This window comes from Phyllostomus hastatus, unplaced genomic scaffold, assembly GCF_019186645.2.
Source record: "Phyllostomus hastatus isolate PE091 unplaced genomic scaffold, TTU_PhHast_1.1 phas_scaffold_501, whole genome shotgun sequence".
NCBI classification, from domain to species: domain Eukaryota; kingdom Metazoa; phylum Chordata; class Mammalia; order Chiroptera; family Phyllostomidae; genus Phyllostomus; species Phyllostomus hastatus.
In genome coordinates this window covers 3,205,449-3,231,015 of record NW_025334033.1, presented here as the reverse complement: position 1 = coordinate 3,231,015, position 25,567 = coordinate 3,205,449, and the positions used below count along the sequence as shown (strand labels likewise).

The 25,567-nt window shown below is 38.0% G+C and overlaps 1 protein-coding gene across 3 annotated transcripts in view; it reads right to left on the bottom strand.

Annotated features, from left to right (window-relative positions):
- FMN1 (formin 1) overlaps positions 1–25,567 on the bottom strand; it is a 355,246-nt gene that overhangs the window by 143,382 nt on the left and 186,297 nt on the right. For all 3 annotated transcript variants that reach the window (XM_045823499.1, XM_045823500.1, XM_045823501.1), the window contains one exon: positions 6,445–6,532. In XM_045823499.1, coding sequence (XP_045679455.1) covers positions 6,445–6,532 — 88 coding nt within the window. The remainder of the gene's footprint in view (positions 1–6,444; positions 6,533–25,567) is intronic.

Here is a 25,567-nt window from a genome sequence, read left to right as displayed (position 1 = left end):
ATCCCTCTATTCTCCGTAGGGCGGTGGAATGAGAAACAGTTTGGGTTAAGCTGCTTCTGTTCTTCCATTAGTTCTGGTTCTTTTAAGCCAAAATTACATTCCGGGCAGATTGGATAGTCGCAGCCAGTGCCTGAAGGTAAAGAACAAAGAAAGGCCACCCTCTGCTCTCTGGACTCAGCTCTGAGAGAAGGAATGTACAGTGGTTTCAAAAGGGGTGGGCGGGAACCCTGCTGCTCAGGTGTTTTAGACTCAGTGGGAGGACCAGAAAGGTGGGAAAGGGCAGTATTAAAACTACTGTTTATATTTATCTAAAGATTTTGTAAAAATTGAGCTCTGCCAATATTTAATAAGCTGATTGACCCTCACCTTCATTCAGTATGTCAGCAGGCCATGATCACATGTCACCTTTGGTAGGTGAACACCTCTATAGGTGGCATCCTCACTGGTTCTTTTACTTTCAACATATTGTGATGGGGAGGGGGGACGATTAAGTAAAGTTTTCTCATTCTAAAGTCTGGTTTTAACTAAATTTGACAAAACAAACAAGTTGGCTTCAAAAGATTCCTGCAGAGAATCCCAGATTGAAGATAATCCATCAACAAGAAAATGACAGAGCAGGCACTTTGATTGCAAGTACAAGTTTTTCATCAGTTGTGATGTGACTTGAAACCAAGGACACTCGAATCAGATTTGCCAAGACTCTGACCTCCCTCAGTTATAACAGAATGTATCAAGAGACTGAAATCTAAGTCTAAATCCACTATGGTCAACAATGAGCCTCCCTCCATTTACGTATTAAGCCTTGAGATATTCGCTAATGAGAACCCAAAGCCATCACAATTAGCAAAACATTAAAAATTATTATTAATCTCATTTTAATCCACATTTTTGCATATGTGTTATAACTTGGATATTAGTTATGTGACACATTTACATGACGTACATGTTTTAGAAAACATACCTTGAGAAGCACCCTCTGAAACTTTACTGACAGGAATACACAGTGTAAATTTTGCAGATTGGCTGCCTTTGAGTATAGGGTCTCCTACACTAGAATCACCATGTTCCTCAGGAAAGTCCTAGACAATTCACAGTGAATTTCAGATGTCTGGTCAAATTCATTATGTTTTAAACAACTAACATAAACCTTGACAGGTATTTCTAGAAATTATCAGGCAACAGTGAGCAAAGTCCAGTGGGCATTCTCAGATCTGGGGGTCAGACTCTGGGCATATAACTAACTGGCATCCTCTTACATTTTAATTTAAAATTTACATTTTAAACAGAAACAAAATCTTTGATGCTGTTGAACCCCTAACTGAGATTCTGGACTAGTAGGAACTAAACTGAAAAATATTTTATTTTGATGTTAGATTAACTGTTATAAATATAAATTCTGAGTGTACGGGAAATTCCAAATGAATGCCAGGAGGTTTCTGGCACCTAGTCTGTTGCAATGCATACAGAGGTTTATATCAAGAATAGTCAACAGCAATTTTCCATCACCCCTGGGAAAAGAATAAGAGGAAATCACTAACGTGGAATGAAAACACTAATTTGCAATCATGCAGGCAGTCACTGTGTCCAAGGATGCCAAAATGCTTTTAAATACAAGTCATCCAGTTTAGTGGATGGAAAACCAGCAAGAAGTAAATCACTTCTTTAGAGCCTCTCCTGGACCAAACACAAATGCTGTGGGTTATGGTCAGCCTTCTGAAACCATCCTTCCTCCGTGACCACGGGCCCGCCTTTAGTCATGCAGTGCTTTAAACTTAGTCAGTACATGGATCTGGCTTTCTCCTGAAAGATGCCCAACCCCATCTTGGGTAGAGAGAAACAGATAAAGGTAGTTACCCTTTGGGGATGTTATATCTCTAACTTAGCTCTATCTACATAACACCATGCTGGAATTTTCAGATGCTCGTTGAACACTTCAGCCTAAATGTCTCCAGTCATCTCAGACTCAAATCATCGAAAACTGAATTGATCTGTCTGTGTCTACCCAAGCTTTTTCTCCTCTGTTTCTGGTTTATGTTTTTGGCATCATTATACACATTCCTGTTAAGGCCAGGAACCCAACATACATATAAGACTTCTTCAACACTGCATCTAATATGGCTAAATACAGCAATTCTCTCTCCAAATATCCCTTGTATATGGTGTCCTCCTCTACGTTTCTACAGACACAGCCTTAGTTCTGGCTTTCATCATTCATCTCAGCCATCACAATCCCTTTCTAACAGATTTATTCTCTTTCAGACACTTGATGATCATTGCCCAGGTGCCAGGCACAGTACAAGGTGCTAGGGACACATCAGTGAGCAATCACCCTCTTGGAGAGTATATTCTGGAGATGAACATGAATGAGAATGTACATGGATGAACAAATAAAATATTAAGTGCTCTAGGGAATCAAAGAGAATTAACTTAGGATGACTTAAATTAGGGGGGGATCTGGAAAGGCTTCTTTGAGGTAACATTTGAGCTGAAACCTAGCAAAGAAAAGGAGCTGGCTATAAAGAGTAGGGTGGAAAAGTATTTTAAACAGAGCATATGGGCCGTGCTGTTCATTTAAAATGGGCTGTGCCTTCAAAGACGCAGAGGAAGGAAAGAACATGTCCCTTTTGAGGAATGGAAGACGTTAGAAGGCCGTGAGGGGAGAAGCAAGTGCAGCCAACTGCAGCAGGAGATGCAGCAGGAGAAACGAGCTGTGTCCAGAACATGGCAGGCCTTGGAGGCCAGTCTTTTCCAGCCTGAAAGATATATCTGCCTTCAAAATCAGATCACAGCACTGCCCGTCTTAAACTGTGTCTCCCTGTTACTGATGGGACAATGTCCACATCCTGTGTGATGAGACTCAGCCCCACCTGTGCTGGATGCTGCTTGCCTTTCTAGCCCTGTGCCCTGAAACACTCACACACTATCTATCCACTTGAGCTGTACCTCCTTCACACATGCCTTCTTTCCATTGGAAAAGCTCCTGGTGAACCTCATTTCACCCTCTAAGACTCATCTGAAGTTTTACAGGAGAAGACAAGATATTGCTTTGTTGTTTCATAGGTGACTACTGTAATCTTAGACTGCTTTTCACATTTCTCCCACCATCCTGTGAACTCTTGACAATGTTACACTCCAGATCTTATGTATTATGATCATCATGGGGCCTGATACAGAGTTGGCCTTCAAAACATGTTTACTGAGAGAGGGAGGGAGGGGAGGAAGTTTTGTCCAAATGCACTAATGGAATATATGACATTCAGATTCCATCTAGTCTAAGGTTTACTTTATTTTTTAAATCAAACTAAATTAAAGAACATTTATTGAATGACTTTTATGTATGATATATCAGCCTGATTAGTTGTAAACAATGCTTAATTATCAAAGAAATTCTTAGCAAAGAAATGCAACATGACATAATAGAATAGACACTGCTTCTCTACTTGCAGATTTAAGACCCTGAGATATACAGCCCCCAAATTTCACTTCTTGAATACACACTACAGGCAGTATTGAGTGGACAGTGGAGAAGTGCCCACCCTACAAATGAGGAAAACAATGTCCCTTTTTAAGGGTTGAACCAGTAAAAACTGTTATCCATCTGTGGAGGGTAACTGTGGGCTGAAATACCCCAAACTATTATCTAGGTGACCAACCTGTAATCTCAGCAAAAGGGAAAATGGCATAAACAATATACAATGCCAAGCAGAGACAAGTGATACAGAGGTAATGATGAAGAGATATAATAAATATTTCCGTCCTGACAAAGGAAACACACTGACTGTATAGTTTACACATCACTTCCTTGTAAGTCTGAAAAGTGAAAGTTAGTGCATTTTTCTTTGCAAGGTGACAAAGATGAATATATGCCCACAAGGCTGAAGAACAGTCTCTGAACTGTGGTCACTTCACCACGGTTGTCGTGCTGTGTGACCTTGCCTGGCTGCCAGCTGGCCGCCCCAATCAGGGCTCACTGAAGCCACACCCCCCACATGCAAACAAACGTTTTAGGCCAATGTCAGCACAGGGAATCCTTTCATCAAGATGACAACACAAGGCCAAGTGCATTCCATTCACGACCAGACATGGACTCAGAATGAAATGTAACTGACATAGCCCGGCTCCTAAGTGACCTTCAAATGCCAGTGTCAGTCAAATGATTCTAAAGAAAAATTAAGCTCAGGTTATACTGCTGCATTCATCTGGAATGCATTACTAAATGAAGACATGAAGTGGAGCCTAGGAGCCAACTCTGTGGTGGATTACAGAGGTTCCTGAAGCAGGAGAAAACTAAAATGGCGCCCACACGTCCTCTAAGTCTGTAATGCTACCGTTGACATTTCCAATGCTAACATTTAAGTTCACTTCTGCTTCATATATGCAGAGTAGAGTACTGGAAACATCTCTTATTCAACTCACAATGAACATTTAATCAAGCAAGGCTGGAAACCCATGGGAAAGTTTATGGTCCTGACTTGGTATCTGAAATATCACATGGTGGGAATGACTCTTGTCCATATGGCCATCAGATATTCTATAGCAGGACATGCCTGAAAAGAACTGAGTAAAGTCTAAGGTTGCCAGTGCGAAAACTCATATCCATAGTGCTATACGTCATGGTGATGAAGCTGTACATACTTGGTTTTTACCAGGCTTATGAAGAATACTGTTGTTTAGGACACAACTCTGCCACTGAACCTGAAGAATTGCTTTTAATGACTACATCGAAAATGTTAGTCCCCTTGACATAAGACTATAAATGTCCCTGCTTATTTTATTTTTATTTTATTTTATTTTATTTTATTTTATTTTATTTTTCCTTTGTCTAGTATCATCAATTCCTGGTTTGAATTTACCCAAAACTCAATTCTTCTAGAAGACCTAACACCTAAAGTTACTAAAGAATTCCTTTCTAATTTTGATAGTGGAACTTTTTAGCCATTTTCTGTCCATAACTCAAATTAATTACTGCAACATTTTTGGAGGTTTAGTATTCATACTTATGTATTTAGTTCTACTATTAAGCTTAAATACTAAAAATAGACAGCTTATTTGAATACTCTGTGACTTGCACCTACTTTAGGATATTTTTAGTTTTATGTGAAATTTTTACTGTTTGCAACAAATCGAAATTTTAAGCCCTTAACAAAGCTCTTTTGAGAAGAAAGGTACTGTGTGAAAGTATCGCAAGCATCTTTCAGTTCAGGACCTATGGGAGTCTTCTGGTAGGAAACAAAATAAAATAACAATGAGGCAACAAAGACTGAAACCTGAAGGGCAGTGTGGTTTGAGAGCGTCTCCACTGTAAACCCTTGCTCAATGCTACTGAAAGTATCTACAATGACAGTATTACCACTCAGAAAATATGCAGAGGCATGTTAAAATAAAGATTTACATTTAACTGATTTCTGAGAAAGGGGAGTATTGTTTTCAATCAAGATACAGATTTCAAAAGATATGATGATTTTTGGTCTTTCTTTTTTAAAGACTAAGAAAAACATATACAAGTAAAATTTCCCTCTTCAAATGTCTCATTTCAAACTGAGCCAAAGACAACCAAACTGAAATAGCGTTGTTCAGATAAAAGGAGAGACAAAGAAACAATGACGTAGAAAGTGGATAAAGAAAAGTGCTTCCCCGTAATAGAACCCTGACTAATGAGGAAATGATGGGATAATTTTGACACCTTCTGATAAAATAATGAATGTAGGCATAGATCACTAGTGCTCACTAACATCATAGAGAGACAACCAGACGTTATGTACTTCTTGACAGAATATACCATAGCCTCTATGAAGTATTTTCCTCCCTGTCAGATTAAGTCCCTAGATCAAACTAACAGTTTGCAGGAACCATGAGGGACAGAAAAAGTTAACAAATAAAAACATGGCAATACAATCAGCAAAATCTTGTAGGAAACTCCACAGGACAAGTGACATGGTTTCTTCAAAAAATTAATTACAAAGGGAAAAAAGATGGATTAGAAACCTCTAGTTAGAAGAAACCTGAGAGACACATCAAAGGCAATGCATAAAAATTGTTTGGATCCTCAAATTAACTGTAAACAAAAGGATGAATCAGTGAGTATACAAATAATCAGGGAAATTAGAACTGCTTACTTGATGATATTGAGAAATCACTGTAAATGCTTTTGAGTGCATGATAATGGCACTTGAGTTGTGCTTCAAAACGTGTCTTTATCTTTTAGCCATGAACTTACATTTTTAACAGATGAATTATGTCTGAGTTTTGCTTCATAATAATCTAGTTGGTGTAGAAAGGGTGCTTCACATGAAGTAAGAGGGAGCTGACTGTTTTGTATCTAGGGAGTGGGCACATGGAATTCACTATGGCATACTAATTTTTTTATTTGTTTGAAATCTTTCACAATAAAATGCTGAAAAAAGTAAAAGTTGGGGGTGGGGGGACATGATGGAGAAGACTTACCCTGCTGGATATCCTTCATTTCTAAATGCAAACTAGATATCAAGATTCCCACAGTTTGAGACCGTTTTCCATCCAATAACTTGATGATCTGGAATTTAAACATAAAGTTAACGCAAACTGAAATGACTGTGAAATCTTTCAGAGGCATATCAAAAACATTACGGTTTTCAGATATTCTGATAGTTGAACTAAACTGATGCTATAGTCACTATATTTTAATAACCCTATCCTTTAAAAGTAACTTATCCACAACCATAAGTATTTTAGAAAATAAAGAAAAATAACACCACCCCAAATTCCACCAGTTTAATACAAGCACTAAAATCTTTATAATATTTTACTCTATTATTTAAACACAGTTATGTTGTAATTACAATATATGGGAATTTTAAGTCGAACTTTTAAAGTTATCATTGGCATATTTTTCATGCTTTTACTTTTTAAGTCACCTCATAGCCTCCATTCTTGGTGCTGTCATCCGCTGAGCGGTTTAGAGAACAGATCATTGTGACCCTCACTCAGCAGTTTATCAGTGATATGACCTTGGAAAAGTAACTGTACTGCTAGGTATTCAACTTCTTTGTCATGAAATAAGGCTGACTGACTTAGCTTGTACAATTATTCCAGAAATAAATGACAATATATGTAAAGCACCTAATATAGTTCTTGACATAGATTATTTAAATAAATTTTCCCTGTTTTGGGGAGTTAGGTTGCTTCACATTTGTGCTACTATTAATATAAGCAATATAATACGTTGTATAGAAAGCTTTAATTTTAAATGATTTAGAATTGTTCTTTTGTAATAATATATATGTATACCAAAACTTGTACAACCTTTTAGATATTCCAAATACCTCACTGACAATTGTTTCAATCTTTATTTTGTGTTCCTCTAAACCTATTAAGCTAAATAAGTTCCTAATAACTTACCACCCAGTGGTCACTAAGGGAAAAAAGTTACCTGCTCTCAAGTGGCATGGTTACAAAAATCCATAAGATAAGCACTGAAAACATTACCAAATCTTGTGGTTTTTAATGCACTTTTCTAAGTAAAATACAAACTAAACTAAACAGCTATGCTTCCTCTCCCATCAAAGTACTTATCAACTTACCAGAATATAGTGAGATGAGATTAAATAGTAACGGACACCTACATGTATATTAGTACTAGACTAGCTGAGTTGTTTGCTGGTGGAACAATAAGAGATATTGTGTTTGTTCAACCAAGATTGTCTAATTATCTGTCAATCAATCCTGAATCAATTATTGCCAGCCTTTGCCTTTCCTTTCTCTGTTCAAAATGGCTACTTTTCATCAAGATAAAAGGAAAACCTGATTTTTCAGTCTAATGCATTTAATAATTTCACCAGTAGCCTTAGAGAAAGATTCTAGGAGATACTTTAAAAGAAATAGAAGAGGAACTTGGTATTTTTAAGTTATTTTTATGGAAGCAAAAGAGGAGGAGGAAGAGATTATATATAACAAATGTCTTGTTTACAAATGCAAGTTCTGGCTTTTTCTTAGACAAAGAACACAAATTTAAAGTGAAATAATTTTATTTTTATTTTTTATCCTCATCCAAGGACATTTTTTCACTGCTTTTTTCATAAAGAGAGAGGAAGGAAGAGAAAGAAACACTGATGCAAGAGAGAAATATTGATTGGGTATTTCCCATATATGCCTGGACTGGGGACTGAACCTGAAACTCAGGTATGTGCCCTGACCAGGAATTGAACCCATGACCTTGCAGTTATGGGACGACGCTCAACCAAGACATACTGGTCAGGGCTAAAGTAAAATAATTTTTTAAAGTCCAATGCAAAATTAAGAAAACACACAAGTTTTAAGTAAACATTCAGTCATGGATTCACTCATTCCACAAATATCTGCTGTGGCACTGCTCTGCACTCTGGGGATGGAGAGATGACAGGGTGATGAAGTCCTTACCTTCATGAAGCATGTAGAGCTTAGTGATTTTTAAAAATTGCTGAAAAGAACCAAAAAAGCAAATAAAGCTGTCACCTGAATTAACTGCAAAGCAAATTTTTAAAAAAGGATTTGGAAATGGACTAGATTTATTCTGGAATGACCAAGATAGTGACTGCTATGACCTTGGCCATGACATACACATCCATGTCAAGGAAACAGGCACAGGAATCAAATTTATGATAAGATTACAACTGGGTGGCAAAGATTCCTGCAAACAAACATTCTCCGAGCTATCCAGTTAGATTTCTGAAAACCATGGGCAATGCATTCTACCTAGAGGAAAGACAAATAGTATTTTTTTAAAATAGCTAATTAAAAGAAGCAAGAAAGCAACCACAAGAGAACTGAGAGAGAGAGAAACCGAGGCAGAAAGAGATTAAAATTGTCATTAGGAAAATCAAGCAAATCCATCCCCACCTCACTATTAATCAGGCTGAACTGCGGAAAGGATGTCACCACACTCAGGCTTCCTTGCTATCTTGTCTAATGACTTCACACAGAAGTGTTTAGAAAGAGAGGGTTTATTACCTTTAGCTGAACTAAAAACCTTAAGACTTTTCCAAAATGTGATGCTGTCTCCTAAAAAGGGGGTTAGCAGTGATAAGTCAAAGCATTTGTATTAATTCCCTATTTGTATCAAACTCTCTGTCTACTTCTGATTAGACCTTTTAAAAAATATACTTCTAAGTTTTCATGTAGTCTTTCAGTCTTTCTTCAATTGTGAGATAATACCTGGTTTCTCAAAACCAGCTAAAATGTTAGGAACACAATGGACACTGAATGGATCTATGTCCTAAACCTTCTTAATCTCTCCCCCGCACCATGGGTTGAAAGAATAACATGAAATCTACCCTATTAATGCATTTTTAAATGTACAGTACAGTATTGTTAACTATGCTCACAATGTTCTGCAACACATGTCTAGAGTTTTTTCAGCCTGCACAAAAGAACCTCCAGGTTCATTGTCTTCTCTCAGCCCCTGCCAGCTTTCTGCTTCTTTGAGTTTGACTACTTTAGACACCTCATATAAATGGAATCGAAGTATTTGTTCTTCTGTGACTGGCTGACTTCATTCAGTGTACTATCCATGAGGTTAATCCACGCTGTAGCATGTGACAGAATTTCTTTCTTATGGCTGAATAACATTCTATCATGTATGTATGGGTGTGGGGGGGAGATATATATATATCACATTGTTTGTACCTTTCATCAGTTGATGGGCACTTAGGTTATTTCTACTTCTTGGCTATTGTAAATAATGTCTCAACAAACATAGAAGTGCAAATATTTCTTTGAGATCCTATTCTCAATTCTTTTGGACAAATACCCAGAAGTGGGGGTTGCTGGATCATGTGGTACTTCTATTTTTAATTTTTTGAGGGACGTTCATACTATTTTTCCACAGTGGTTGTACCATTTACATTCCTACCAACAATGCACAAGAGTTCCAGTGTCTCCAAATCTTCATCACCTGTTTCCCTCTCTCTTCTTCTCCCTCCCACTCTGACAGCCACCTAACAGGTGTGAGGTGGTACCTCATTGTGGTTCTGATTTGCATTTCCCTGATAATTAGTGATGTTGAACATCTTTCCATATACCTGTTGGCCATTTATATGGCCTTTATGGAGAAAAATTTATTAAAATCCTTTCTACATTTTTAAATCAGAGTTTTGTTTGTTTGTTTTTATTGTGTTAAAATTTCAGTACATATTTTGAGATATTAACACCTTATCAGATATAAGGTTTGCATAGGTTGCCTTTCCATTCCATTCCGTAGGTTGCTTTTTCAGTATAATCAAAGGTTGATTATCACCTTTGCTGTGTGGGAGCTTTTAAGTCTGACTAGAAGCGTGACTATCAATTGCTATTTTTGCTTTGTTGCCTATGCCTTGGTTCCACGCACAGGGAATAATTGCCCAGACCAGTGTTATGAAGCTTTGCCCCTATGTTTTCTTCTAGGCATTTTATAGTTTTAGACCTTATGTCTATGATCAATCTTGAGTTGATTTTTGTTTGTGCTGTGAGATAAGGATCCAATTTCATGCTTTTGCATGTGGCCATACAGTTATCCCAACATCATTTGTTGAAGAAACCATCCTTTCCTGAGACATTTTGAGGTCTTGGCTCCTTTGTTGAAAATCATTTGACCCTATATGTGTGGATTTATGTCTGGGCTCTCTGTTCTGCTTTGTTCTGTTCCACTGGTCTGTAAGTCTGTATTTATACCAGTACCATGCTACCTTGAACATTGTAGCTTGTAATATGTTTTAAAGTTAGAAAGTGGAGGATAATATCAAACAAATTACAAGAACAAATTAGAAGTAAAGCGGGGGTTAACAACAAAGAGTAGAATATATACACATGCATTCTACCTAAGCACGTGTGTGGGCCCACATGTGTGCAGGGTTTTATCCTCATAAAAATGGCAAGCAATATATTTTTTCTGCAGCTTCCCCCACCCCCACTCTGCATCTTTTTTCTCTCATTAATGCATTACTGATATTTTCCATGTCAGTACAGGCAGAGCCTCCTCTATGTATGACACATAATTTAAGTATTTTTCAATTGATAAGCATTTAGAAATTTTCCACACTTAGTCAATTATTAACAAAGCTGCAACGACCAACCACAAAGATATATCCTTAGTCACCAGCTCGTATTTTGATAGAATAGATTTTCAGAAGATATTCAAACAGTATGTCCACTTCAAATCTTAATGAAGATTGCCGAATTATTTCTAATAGGTGTATCAATTTACACTCCTACCAAGATTTTGAGAGAGTGGCCATTTTCCTGTTCTCTCACCCATGGTGGGTATTATAAATTTTAAAACTTTTGGCCAACATGACAAGTGAAATTTTTTACTATTCTGCATTTTAATCACTTAATAGTAAGGGTAAAATATTTGGTTATTGGTCACATGTGAATTGTCTTGTATACTTTTTGCTGTTTTCCAATTATGAGGTCTCTTAAGCTGGTATAGTCCAAAGAAATTCAACTAAGAACACAGGTCATATGATTTCACTCATATGTGGAATATAAAACTGAAAATAGTAAAAGAGTAAACAAGAAAAACAAAGAAAAACTCATAGACACAGACAACAGTATGGCGGTTACCACAGGGAAGTGGGGTAGGGTGTAGTAATGAGCAAAGGGGGTCAAATTTTGGGTGGGGGGCACACAATGCAATATACAGATCATGTACCATACAAATGTACACCTGAAACCTATATGATCTTATTAGCCATTGTCATCCAAATAAATTTTTTAAAGATGAAGAACATAGCTGAATTGCAAGAAGAAAGTGAAATATACAGAGACAGTTGTAGATAAGGGGCATTTTCTTAGGAAAGGAAAGGGAAGAGAACTACCCTGTACTGTACCCCTACTAAGTGGTAGGTATTGTGCTCCCTGGTACATGAACTAACCCAAACGGATGGTTGTGAATTGGGGGCAGTGAGCACCACTGCACCATAAACTTCTATTCCCTTAGTGTTCATCACCCCTGGGGATTTCTTAAGTGATAACAATCCTTCATGCTCAAGAGTCCTGTAAAGTGAGTGCAGTCACCTCACCCCTATGGCTTTAGAGCAAGGAGCACAGAAAGAAAAGGGCAATTGTTCTGGTAACTCAATACTCCTTTTTGATATCTGTGACCAATCTCACAACTTGTTACCCAGATATATACTTATATCTAAGGCATTTACTTTCACAACAGAGTAGTTAGGAAGAAAACAGTAAGAAGGGAGAAAAGAAAAACAAGAATGAAGAGAATTGAGAGAGAATGAAGAAGGGAAAGAAAAAAGAAAGAACAGATTCAGAACATGACAGAACACTTTTGAAAAGATGTTCAATCAGTTCTCAATCAAGAACGATCACATCATTTTTAAAGTAATTTTTTAGAATCATGGTGAAGTTTCAAATAACCAGGGGCAATTTATGTAGAATCTTCTGTTAACTGAAAATCCCCTAATTTTCTTTGTATTGCATTGTATGAATACTTGGTATGCCAACTTTGAGACAGACAAAATGAACTTCAAAAATTTCTCTCTGAAGAGAAAGAACATACAACAAGGAAATAAACTAATATTGTATATTTATTCTTCCCAAATCCACTAGGTTCTCTAATATATTCTGGGTTTGAAAAAAAATCAAGCCCAGTTGCCTGTATCTTCTATATTCATATTATTGAACAGTGTGGACTGGTGATCATAATGACTACCTGAAAAATGTTTAGAGTCCTAAGTTGCCTGAGACTGTCTGATATTAAACAGTCTGCCCTTTTCATAGAATGAAATGTAACTAATACATTAAAAAATAACCACAGTATTTTAAATATAAAAGATACATCAAACTATTTATTAATTCAAAATTTAATCAGCACTGGCCCATTCTTTCAGCATTCTGGTTGTTATTTTCAGTGCTTTTTTAACCATTTTTAGAAGCTGTTTGGCCCAAGTCAGAGGCTCCCAGCAATCTCACAAGAAATACAAATACAACTGAGAACTTCAGCTGTGAAAGAATGGGCCTTCCCTCTGGCTCCTAGCTTTAGTATGCCGAGCTGCCAGGGTCCCTTGGCCAACACTGGAAATTGACTGGCATCATAGTCTGGTGACTGGTTATTAAAAGTCAGGAGATCAGCCTCTGACTTCTAGCACTGCCCTGACTCATCATCACTGTCAGCGCTGAAATGAGTCAGTCACTCCAATTCAACAGCATTCTCTCAATGCAGATTCTTATGTTAAGTCTACTGTGAGGGATGCAAAGATTAAAAACAGTAATATATATGTATGTGTACATGTATATGAACACATATGAATATGCATACATCCTCATTCAATGGGAGCTCAAAGATTAGTTTCAAGGGAAACATATAAATAAGTCTGATACAAGGGAGTTATTTATAGGGATCAGTTAACACAAAAGTTTCTAATTATTCTTAGGTATATGACCCCTAAAAATTCCAGGACTCATTGAAAGGTGGAATTATGATTAAGATGGCTGTTTCAGGCACCATATTCCCCTGATAACCTGAAAGCATTCCCCACAGTGCTACATTCAGTGCCTTTTTCCTGAAACAAAAGTCTAGGTCTCACCTTAAAAAGGCCTCTGCATAAAGGAGGGTTGAGAGATAATCTCTGCAGATCATGAACGCCAAACAACTGAGTAACTCATATTCTGGTCATCCACATACAAAGGGCTCTATCCATTCTGCATGGCCACCAGGGTAAAGGCTCTTCTAGGCATAGAGCCCAGCCAGCAGTAGGGGCTTTTCCACTGTGGAAGACCTTGAGGCCAGCCTACCACATTCGATTGCGGGATATGGATAGGAGTCCTGACTTTACTGCTCCACAGGTTCATAATATGCATCTCAAACTAATGGTTTTTCTTGAAGCTCCCAACATGACTTCCTTCCATATGGGTTCTTGGTCCCACTTCAGGCCATTCAAGGAAGATACTTCAGAAAACACTATAGGAAAGTATGAGTACTTGCAAAAGTGTCTACCCAAGCATACTCTGGTTGAAGTGGATTTTGGTACCACTTAACCCTTAGCATTGAAGAAACCTGCAAATGTTGCCTAATTTATTCTTCTGCCCCTGGACTGGCCCCAAAGCCCAGACATTTAAAGATGGAATTTGAGAAGAATGTTCATGCTTTTAAATTTAAAAATTACTATGGTGACATTTCATACAAGGTACACATATTTATGGCCATTTTCTATCTCTCTCTCTCACACACACACACACACACACACACACACACACACACACACACTAGAATCCTACCTCAGCTAATTGTAAATATAACCTAAACTTATCATGCTATTTTTATTCAACGACTACTCCCAACACCCATTTTTATTCTTCTTTGTCCTTATGTGCCTATTACTTGATTTTGTTTAATCCTCAAAATCATTTTCTAGTATTAACTAACTGTTGGCACCAAAGCATTTTATTTTGTCTGATTCAAATTCCTCCTGCTTGCATTTCAATCTTTTTCTGCTCCCAGGGAAGGCAGACAATAGCTGGTCTCACCATCTCTGACACAAAGCTCCTTCACGAACCTCAAGACCATCATTTTCTTTAAACAAGAGATGCTTTATATCAAATTCTTAAAAATTAGTTTTTCAGAAATGTTAGTAAGCTCTCAGTTTATCTTGGTCCTATCTGGAGTTAGCTGAACTTGGCAGCACATGGTCTTTTCTGAGGTATAATTACAGTCTGGAACTGAATGCAATTTGTGCAGCATCCCACTGACCTACAAGATGACCTTGTTCAGGGGCAAATTCACAGGTTGCATTAAACCCTATTAGACATGCCTAGTTTAAGGCCAAGGCTTTCCAGACCCCCACCACATGCTAGGATTAGGGCATCACACATAGGCACTATTACATCGCCCGAGGACCTCTCCCAATGCTTTCCAGAGGGGGAAAGGCAGGCCCACACCCCCTACTGTCTGAACCTGCACCTGAGCCAGTATACCCAAATTACTACTATTTCTTACATGTGTGGGTTTTTAAAAAACCTGCCTCTTTGAATAAGAATTAAGACAGAAATGGGAAGAAAGATTTTCTACACTGGAAAACCATACCCTGACTACTCAGCTAGAAAAGTCTTGCCAGTCAGACTGAGGAAGAATTCCTGCCAGGTCCAGTGGGACTTTCACATCCACATAAAATCCATATATATGTTCAGCTTTCTGCCTGGGCTTGGGAGACATGGCCAGAAAGAAAAATAAAAATAAACGGTCTGAATACGCCATGAATGGTGGAAGTGTGCTCAGCTGAGTGAGTCAGGCACAGCTACAAAATTAAGATAATCATAGAAGCCTTCTTCTTCCAGCAGGCCTTCCCCACCTGAAAGGGGAGATAATTTCTATATCTACACCTTCACTGGACACCAAATACATTAGAACCTATTCTGTTCTTTGGCTTAGTCCTCATGTGTGAATTTTCTCAGTTTCAGTCACAGGGTTTCCATCTCCAAGGAAGTTGGTTTTATCATACAGCCTGGAAACTAGGCACTAGGTCTAGTTAAATACAGCCACACTCATTATCAGCAATGAATTTCTCCTGGGTACTGCAGGCAAAGAAGGGCACGTTGCTCCCTTTCATGTCCCAATCACCCTCCCCCACCAAAAGCAAACAAATAAAGAGTTCACACACGTGAGCAGATATCTCAAGTATCCAAATGTAGAGCATTTTCAACTATAGAGAACAAATAAGCAGATGGTGTTCCTCTCTCAGGGAGATTGTACCCCACAGTGGAAAATATACAGAAACTAAACAATCTGACCCTCCAAAGGAAAGTTCTAAAAAATACTACTTCTATTTTTATACCTTCAGACTGGCACTATCTTTTGCTTATGCTTCATATCAACACTCACTGAATGCCACTACTTGGCAAAACTACAGACTTTAAGAGGCTGGATTAAAGCACATGCACTACTGATGACAAGCCTGCCTGTCTTATTAGCAGTAATCCTTTGCTTTTCTAAGTCACTGGCTTGCAAAGGGATCAAGGTGCTTGCACGATGACTGTGGCATTTATCTTGAAGACATTCTGTGGACTAGGCTGGAAGGCAGGTAAAATCCTGTTAGAGATATAGACATTGATACACCTGTCCTAAGGACTACCAGCTCTGATGAACAACATGATAATCTACTCTGGATACCTCCAAATCATAAATATAAATTAGTATGGTATCTGACTTTGGATGGATGAGACAGCAGTATTTTCTGGGGATGAGACATGGTATATCAAGAGGGCACGTAGATTTAATTTTACTCTCATTTAATGTCACCCATTCATATACCACCAAATTGTAAATTCTTATTTTATAAGTAATAAAAGTCTAATTTGGGAAATAGAGTAAGAATTCTCCAATGGAAGGACATTCCAAAGAGCAACACAAGATGATACAGGCCATGAGGCATGACAGCCCTTAGGTGCAGGCCTTATAAAAAAAAATAAATAAAAATTGAAAGGTAGCAATGGACACAATCCCACTTCAGAGCTGTGACTATTCCTGAGCCTTTCCCAACATTTCTAGTGTAGCAGTGACTGGAGATAAGCGATGACTGCTCCCAGCCAGTCCCAGGAGCGAGGGCCAGCTGGAGGCGATGGCAGGACTGGAGTTGGCAGTCACCTTGCTATCTCTGCTTGGAAACATGCAATTGCTTCTTGGCACATGCTCAGGAAAATCGGTGCTGACTCAGCTTCCTTGTTCCCTTCTCCCGTGTTCTGCCCCCAGACACTCTTTGGCACTACACCCAGAGAAGCTGGCTGGCTGACTCCATAGTACCGTATTATGAGATGTCACCTGAGTTGGTACAAACAAGTCCTCACTGCTGATGGCCATCGTGGCTGGGTGTGCTTCTGGGTAGTGGCCTCTGCTGACGGCCTGAATAATGCCATTAAAATAAGCTTTCCACACGCAGCCTGGTTATCTGTCCCACTAAATGTGTCAAGGCAAACTAAGCTTCACTGTTCTGTCAAACTGCTAAGTCTGAATCCCTTCCATGGCCTTATTTTTGGGGACACATAAAATTGCTCATACGAAGTTTACTTTAAGGATTTAGGCTTTTCACCAAGAAATGTGAAAAGGCAAATTGTCACTCTGTCCTGCGTCTGAGAACATATTTGGCATCCCGTTCCCTTACAGATGAGACACAAAAACCCTTTTATTGGTTTTCAGGCTTGTGGATTCTGTACAGAAAGCAAATGGAGAGAAGGCCATAGCAGGTGAGGGCTGTGGCTGGGTACAGGGTAGAGAGTCCTGTGGGATGGAGGGGAGTGGGAATGTAGGCAGCAGATAATTCTGATGGTTTTAGAGTTTTTGTGTTATGCATGAAACAAACTCTAAAACAAAATCACATGTGTTTTCTCACTGATTAGAGACCTAGGAGACAATATGACCGATGCATCCATTGCCCTGTCTTCAGACAAGGCCAAAGTTGCCGTCACACAGAGGTTCAGATGAAAAATGTCATCGTATTATTTCTTGAAGCTCAAGGGACTTTAAAAAGTGCTTGCCTGTAACAATCAGGAAACATTGCTAAACCACTGACAACTAACCTGGTGAGAAACAACTGGATGGAGGGCTACCTAGCAGAAAAAAAATGAAAAGGGAAACAGAAGCTGTATGAAAGATCCAACTTATAGTAAAACATAAAAACAAAACAAAACACAGGTCCAATTGTCCAAGGCTCTGCTTTTGAAAGTGAAGGTGTGAGTGTTAAGACAATGAGAGGAGCTAGGACCTCTCTGTGGGACAGAAGTTAATAACATCAGGATAACCTAGAAAACTTCAATTCTGTACCTTCAGGTGGCCTCCTACTATCATGGTTCAACTCTAAGGCCAGAACTTACTCCATATATGCAATTCAACTTTTAAAAGCAGGGTACACACTTTATTTATTCTCTGTTTCAGGAAGGATTAGAGTCCAGAGGATCACCACTCAAGATATACCATAGGCATGATGCCACGGGACCTCTCAGTCATGTTTTATTGTTTTTGTTTTAAATTTCTATATTACAATTGCATTTCTACTCCTCCTGTCCCAACAATCCATCTGAATGGCTGCCAATGACTGGTAGAGCAAATGTTCCTTCACTTCCCTTCTTATCTTTCAGGACCTAGCATCGAGGAGGGAAGGGAAAGCTTTCTCTAGATCATTCCTAAGTTGCACAGGAAACATCTTCATCCTACAAACATCTGCATATACTAGGCAAAGCCCTTAGAAAAGTTTGGGAGGGGCACTAGAACTTTGTCTATAATAGCATAAGACAATCAAGAATTTGCAGATGTCCTCCAGAAGTTTCATGTGCACATGAATTACAAGTGACATCATTAAAAATACAGGTTCTCGTTAACTGAGGATGGGCTGGGACCTGTTTTGGATTGAATTGTATTGCCCCCAAAAAAGCTATGTTGAAGCTCTCACCTCCATCACCTCAGAATGTGACTTTATTTGGGAATAGGGTCATTGCAAATATAATTAGTTATGAAGAGGTCATACTGGAGTCAGAGGGCCTCTCATCCAGTATGACTGGTGTCCTTATAATAAGATGGCCATGTGAAGACAGAGACATGGAGGAAGAATGCCAAGTGATGATGAAGGCAGAGACTGGAGTTACGCAGCTACATGTCAAGGAAAGTGGCCAGCAAACCATGAGGAGACAGGAAGAGAAGGATTCCCCTACTGGTTTCAGAGGGGCATACTTCTGCCAATAGCTTGGTTTCAGACTTTCAGCCTACAGAACTGTGAGGTAATACACTTGTGTTATTTTTATTTACCCAGTTTGTTGAGATGGTCCTCTAAGACTAATACAAGGTCTGAGATTCTTATATCTTTAATAAGCTGTCAAGTGGTACTTTTGCTTCTGGTCCGTAGACCATACTTTGAGTAGCCAGGTGACCACTGATGAACATATTATTTTGTTTACTATCACTGGCACTTAGCACAATGACTGATACATATGTACATTTGTTTGTATAATCCCTGATTCCCAAAGCTTTTTTGGCTAACTAGCTGAAAATGTTTCACTTTCCCTATCAGTCTCCACAGAGTCTTCCCTTAAAGCTATATGCTCAGTTGAGGAGCTTGGCTTTCTCCTATAAGGCCAATCCTAGGTACACAGACAACCATTTGCCTTTCTAAGGATTCTAAATAACACAGTTTATAAGACCTTTGGACTTCCTGTCTTATTTATATAATTTCTCACGTACTATTAAGACACTGAACCCACTCTCATATATATTCTTGGTGGCTCAAATAGGGCTTTTCTCTCCAAACTTTAGTGTTAGGCTTTTGAAAAGAACACATGCTAATAATTACCCCAAGCTGTTTAGAGATAATGGACAACAGAAAAGTTATTATCTTCAATGTCATCGCATGTCTTTGATATGATAATCATTGCATTCAAGATATCAGAAATGATGGATGGCCTTTGATTTAGAGCATATCATGATGCAAATTACCTAGCTCTTTCCCACTTCTGCTTAGAAGGTGAAGAGCTCCTGACAGTGGGCACCCCCAGCTTCAGGCTTCGGGCCACTGGAGGCAAAGTCTGGGACAAAACTCATAGAGAAACACTCCCTTCTCTAAAGATACCTGAGGCTGCTTTACTGTTTCCTTTTACGGACATACTTCACCTAGAACAACCTCGCACATAGTCTTACTTTGCAGCCATTGCTGTAACGTGCACTATTTATAACCTAAGTCATTCTACTCTGTTAACTTTCTGGCTAACAACAGTTGACATAAGTAACACATTGCTCTGGTAGACTCACTGAGTTCCTTCCATAAACATAAAACAATGATTCTAGGAAATATTAGGAAGAAAGAAAAGATGAAAGAGCACTATACATACACATTTTTAAATTGCTACAAGATTCTGTTGCAATTCTGGGCTTACAGTATATAACTCAGCACATTTCCCCTATAATTAGTCTTTATCATCCTCCTTACTCTCACAGCACATCCATCACGGAAAGTCAGCACACGTTATATTTTATACATAAGTCATCCATATCAATGGAATAACAGTGGTCCCAAAGGTTTACTCAGCATCACCCATGAAGAGTGAGTGAGCCCCTTCACCCATCCTGACTGCAGTCATGAGTAGGTATACCCGGAGGCTCTCCCATAACGATGAGTCACCTTCTGATAGTATGAGTGCCACAGACACACTGTAGGTAATTTGCCCAGAGTCACCCAGGTGTTTGACAACTAGTCCCATGTCCTTTCCCTTGAAATACATCTCATCCCAGCAAGGATGCACACACCTTATCAATCATGTTGCAACAAGGCAATAGCCTCTAAGAGGAGAAAAGCAAAACACCTTTGAGTTTTAGGCTAGCAGAGTAAAGGCTTTTTCATTTCCTTTTCTCCTATAAAATCAACCCAAATTGAGGATTGGAAACATACAATCTATTTTTAGTGAACTACTAGACTCCTTAAATTTCAAAACAGAACGTGTGAAGGCAGAGTAGTTGGAAGGGTAGTAAATTTCATGCAGGGATGAAAGGACAAACCTAATTGTCTGCAGAGGAAGGCAGGACCTTGGATGTGCACACATTAGAGGCCTCATGTGCTGGGGAAGGCAAGGGTGATGCGGTAGCTGAATATACGGGGATTATTTAAAAATTAGTCTATGGTGCAATTAGGTGTCACATGTATTATCCTACCTATCATGATCCGGAAGTATAGGTTCTAGAGAAAATCAACCAGACTTAGGACTCAGACATCAGGCACAGAGTGGATGGGCTTGAGGTCTTGTGCTGAAATGAAGTAATTATCAAAATTCCACATCCTTCTAGGTTTATCTTTCATAATGTTCCCAGGCAGGATGACACCCACTCCCCACCCCCCAGTCAGGTGCCTGGAGAAATTCCATCTGGAAAAATGGATCAGTCTAAGAGCAAAGACTAACAGATCCTATCATTGGCAGGGGTGGGGTGTAAGTGAAATGGCTGGTCTGCCCCACCATGAGATCCAACACTAGTTAAACCCTGTCCATTTACACTGGGCTTTCTATCCAGGTTTATCACACCCCAATCTTATACATAGAATAGCAGCCAAGGATCACCAACTATTTGAAGAAACCCTCTAACATAAAATACAGAGGTAAAAAACAAAGCAAAAGTTAAAAAAGGAACTAGGAAGAAGAAACAGAAGTAGTTAGCAAAAGATAATGTAAAGAAACTATAATTTATAGACTCAGAAAAGTAAATGAGATTTTATAAATTAAAATAAAATTTTGAAATACAAAAATCCTTGTTTACCAAAATGAAAATTCCATAGTAACTGTCTAAAATGGTAGACACAATAGGTAGCAGAATACACAAAACAGAGACAGCTCAGAGTGTTGAGAGCTGGTGCCTCTTGGGGCCGAGGTGGGAATAGGATGGGAGCAGCACAGACCTTTATTCTTTACTTGTAAAAGCTGTGAAATATCAAATTAATAGTATATGTACATCTATGCATAGTTTAAAGGATGCCAAAAGTAAACTATGTACTCACACACCCCTTTACGAAAGAACTAATAATGCCTTTGAAGGCGATCTTCCTCCACAATTCTCCTCCAAAGGAACCATTCTTCTGAATTTTGTTTACTATTCTCTTGCATTTTTTTAAAAAAAAGTTATGTTACAAATGCATGATTCCATAAACTTATTTGGCTTTTCATGTTTTTGAATTTCTGACCAACAATCTCATTCTTTTCTGACCTTTTAAAACTGAATATTAGGTCTATGAAGCATCATTGGGAATACATGTGGCCATAGCTGATTCTTTTTCAAAGCTGTGTAGTATGCTATTTATTATGTGGCTTTACCTCAGTCCATTTATCTACTCAAATGATGATGGGCAGATTTCTGCTATTATAAACTAAGCTTTTCACAAACATTTTCATATGGGTCTTTTGTACAAATGTGCAAAAGTTTGAACAGACAGTGTGCACATGTCCACATGAGGTAGATTGAGCTAAACTGCTTTCCAAGTACATGGAATAACTGACCTTCCTATCAGCAGCAGTGCGAGTTCCTACTGCTCGACACCCTCTCAGCATTTCAGTTATACTTTTTAATTTTTGCCAGACTGGTGGGTCTCAAATGGCATCTCTGCTCTTCCTACTTACTGATTATTATATTTTCATGTTTATTGACCATTCATTCCATGACAAGCCTGTTCATATCTTTTGCCCATCTTTCTATGAGAAGGTGACCATTTTCTCAATGATGGGAAAGGATGCTACCTACATTTTGGATAGGAATTCTTTTTCAGTTATTTATGTTACAAATGTTTTCTCCAAGAGTGTGGCTTATCCCTTCATACTCTTGGTGTTATCTTTTGATGAGAAAAGGTATTTTAAAAATTTTTAATGTAATTTTTATTTTAATATACATATTTCTTATTTTACTTATGCTTTTTGTGACTTTTCCAAGTGAGGCTGAAAGATATGCTCCTATATTCTTTTTTAAAAACTACTAACTTTTTCCTTTCTCATTCATGTGCTTGATGTACCTGGAATTAATTTTTATTTATGACATGAAGGAGGGATCTATTTTTTTCTCCTTTTTGGCCACACATACATTAATTTTTAATAGTCAGTTTTACCCACTGATCTGCTATAGTGCATTTGTCACATATCAGCCCCCATATGTGCATGGATCTGCTTCTGAACCCTCAATTCCTTCCACTGATATTTGTTTTCTTTTATTCTGTGCCAAGTATTACCATACTATAGCTACCTTACTATCCATTACTTAATTTTTATTGCTATGTGGTGGAATAAGTATCCTATCTGGTTTTTCTTTTTCAGAGCTTTTAATTTTTCTGATTTTATGTTTATTATTCTCTTGCTTTAGAAAAATAGTCTTTCCACAATGTAAGATTCCATAAACCTCTTTGGCTTTCATGATTTTAACTTCAGAGCAATGGAATCATTCTTTTGTGACTTGATTTTTTTGTTGTTTACTAAACATCATATTTACAGTTGCTTTTGTAAGGTTATTTTTGAAACTTGCTCTTCCATATATATTTTTAAAAGAAGTTTGTCAAATTCCAAATGATCATATATACATTTTGATTGGAAGTATTTTAAAACTAGAAATCAGTTTGGGTTTAATTGACATTTTTATAATACTGATTTTCCTATTCACGAGGCAAATATCTCTCTCCTTTTATTTAGATCTACTTTAATCCTTTCAATACAATATTTTTAAATATATTTATAGATTCAGTCTGTTAATATGCTGTTTCAGATCTTCCCATCTGTATGGGAGAAAGGGCCTGTAATTTCTCTTTTATTTCCTGTCCTTGTCTGGTAGCATTTTCAAGACTACATACCAGCTTTCAGTGTAACATCATTTACTAGTCTGTAAAGTATTTGTGTGAAAAGGAAATGTTTGGTATAACAAAACCATCTAAGCCTGGTACTTTCTTTGTGGAACAATCTCAAATTACTGGTCCAATTTCCTTAATGTTTACGGGACATTCAGGTGTTCTGTGTCTTCCTGACTCTATTTTGGTAATTTATCTTTTTCTAGGAAGTTATTTCATGCAATTTTCATTTCTTTGCAAAAGTTTGCTTGTGGTGTTCATGGCAGTCACATTCATCTGTATTTTACTAATATCATTATGTTTGCTTTGCTCGGTCTCACTGAAAGTTTGTATATTTTATTATTGTTTTCAAAGAACAAACTTCTGACTTTGTTAATCTTCTCTATGGTATTTAATTTTTTTAAAATTTCATTCTAATCTTTTAAAATGTATTAGGTTGAACCATATAGAAGTATAAATAGCTGGTGACATTTAACCTACAGGAATGACTTTTCTTGTTCTGTATCTAGTAGGTCCTTTTAATTTCTTTGGTTTGTATTTCTTTTTGTAGGTATTAATTTTGGAAGCTTAATTCATTATTGACCTTTGCTTTTCTAGTATAATCACTTATAACCATACATTTTAGCTCTATGCTATGAGTCTTGATAACCAGTGTTTTTTGAGTATAACTGTTTTCCAAATCCCATCATAATTTCTTTCTTGATCCATGAGTTACTTACAGGTATAAATGTAAATTTTAAAAGGCAAAGTGGTTTTGTTATAGACATATTTATGTTGTATTTTTGTTATTATGATTTCTAACTTAATTTCATTTTGATCAGAATGTGGTCTGTATAAAAAATTCCTTGAAATTTCTTGAGATATGCAGAACCTTTGCTTTTTCTTAAGTCTTTTAATACTAATTGACTTTTAAATTATGCATTTGCATGCAATATTATGTTGACAAAAACTAATAAAGTATAATAGTTAATTTGGTCTATTTCATTATTAATATAGGAACCAACCTAATGGGTTTTCATCATCACCTAAATCATCCACTCTAAATGTGTCAGTATTTACTTATTTACATCCTCTTATGTTCTAACAGAACCTTGGAGGTCACCTGACGTATGTTGCCCGCTAAGAGCCAGTGCACTTAAAATTGTACCACACAGGTTACCATGGAAGCAAAATTTAAAAAGTACTAGAAAGTGGAAACAAATTGTATTATCTTTCTGCTCTCTTGAATGGTTTTCTCTTGGCATGCCTTGAGGACATTTATCTCTGAGCATCAATATTAAGTTCATTTGCTTCACCTAGTCATGTCCAGGTGACACACTCAGAGAAATGACAGGGTGAAACAAAGCACAGGCAGCTCTCTGGGGGCCCAGGAGCCATTGCTGAATGAGAAATGAGGCTTCTGGTTGGAACCCAAACTGCGGTCTCCTTTAAAGGTGACATGAGGATTCTCAGTCATATTCCTTCCTGCTGCTGGTGGTATGGATGACAGTGGTGACAGTATGGTGGCAGCAGCATATGTCTGTGTCAGGCACAAAGCTAAACACTTCACACAGATCATTTTACTCCTCATAATCACCCTTTGAAGTGGGTACTGTTATTATTCTCACTCTGTAGACGACGGAACTATACAGAGGAGTCTTAGAGAGATGAAGGGACTTGCTCCATGGATGAAGTGATGGCTCAGAAAGACAAGGCTTACATAGCTTCCCAAAATTGCTGTTGAACCACAATACTACCACCTTTCCTGCTTAGACTAGCTGTGGCTCTCAAGGAATGAAGCATGCTGGACAAAGCAGCTAGTTGCCCAGAGGCCTGCAGCTCAGATCCCTTCTGTAGCCTCTTCACTGGCTTCCTGGCTCTGAGGGACACACCATGATCTTAGTTGGTAGGTTGGAACTCCTTTTGCTAGTCTGAGTCCTATCTCCTTCTCTCTGTACCTTCAGCCTTGGGGGCTCATTGCTCTCTTTGGTGGCAACTGAATGGCTGTGTCCTAAAGGGTTGAATTGTTCAGATATCCCCACACCCTATACGTAACATGCAACAAAAGCATCACATGGCTCAGTTTCTCCAATGTCTTACTAAATCATTCCAAACATCATATGCTTTAGGCATTTTGCTGCTACACTCTGAATCACATTCTTCTCTAATCAACACTCTCACTGGCTCATTTTTTCCATTAGTAAGATGACTGTAGTACAGAGTGAACTATTTATAATGAGCCCCAGCTTAAGCAATGTGGCTTTCAGTTGGCTTTGTCTTAAATAAATCTTTCTTTGTTAATT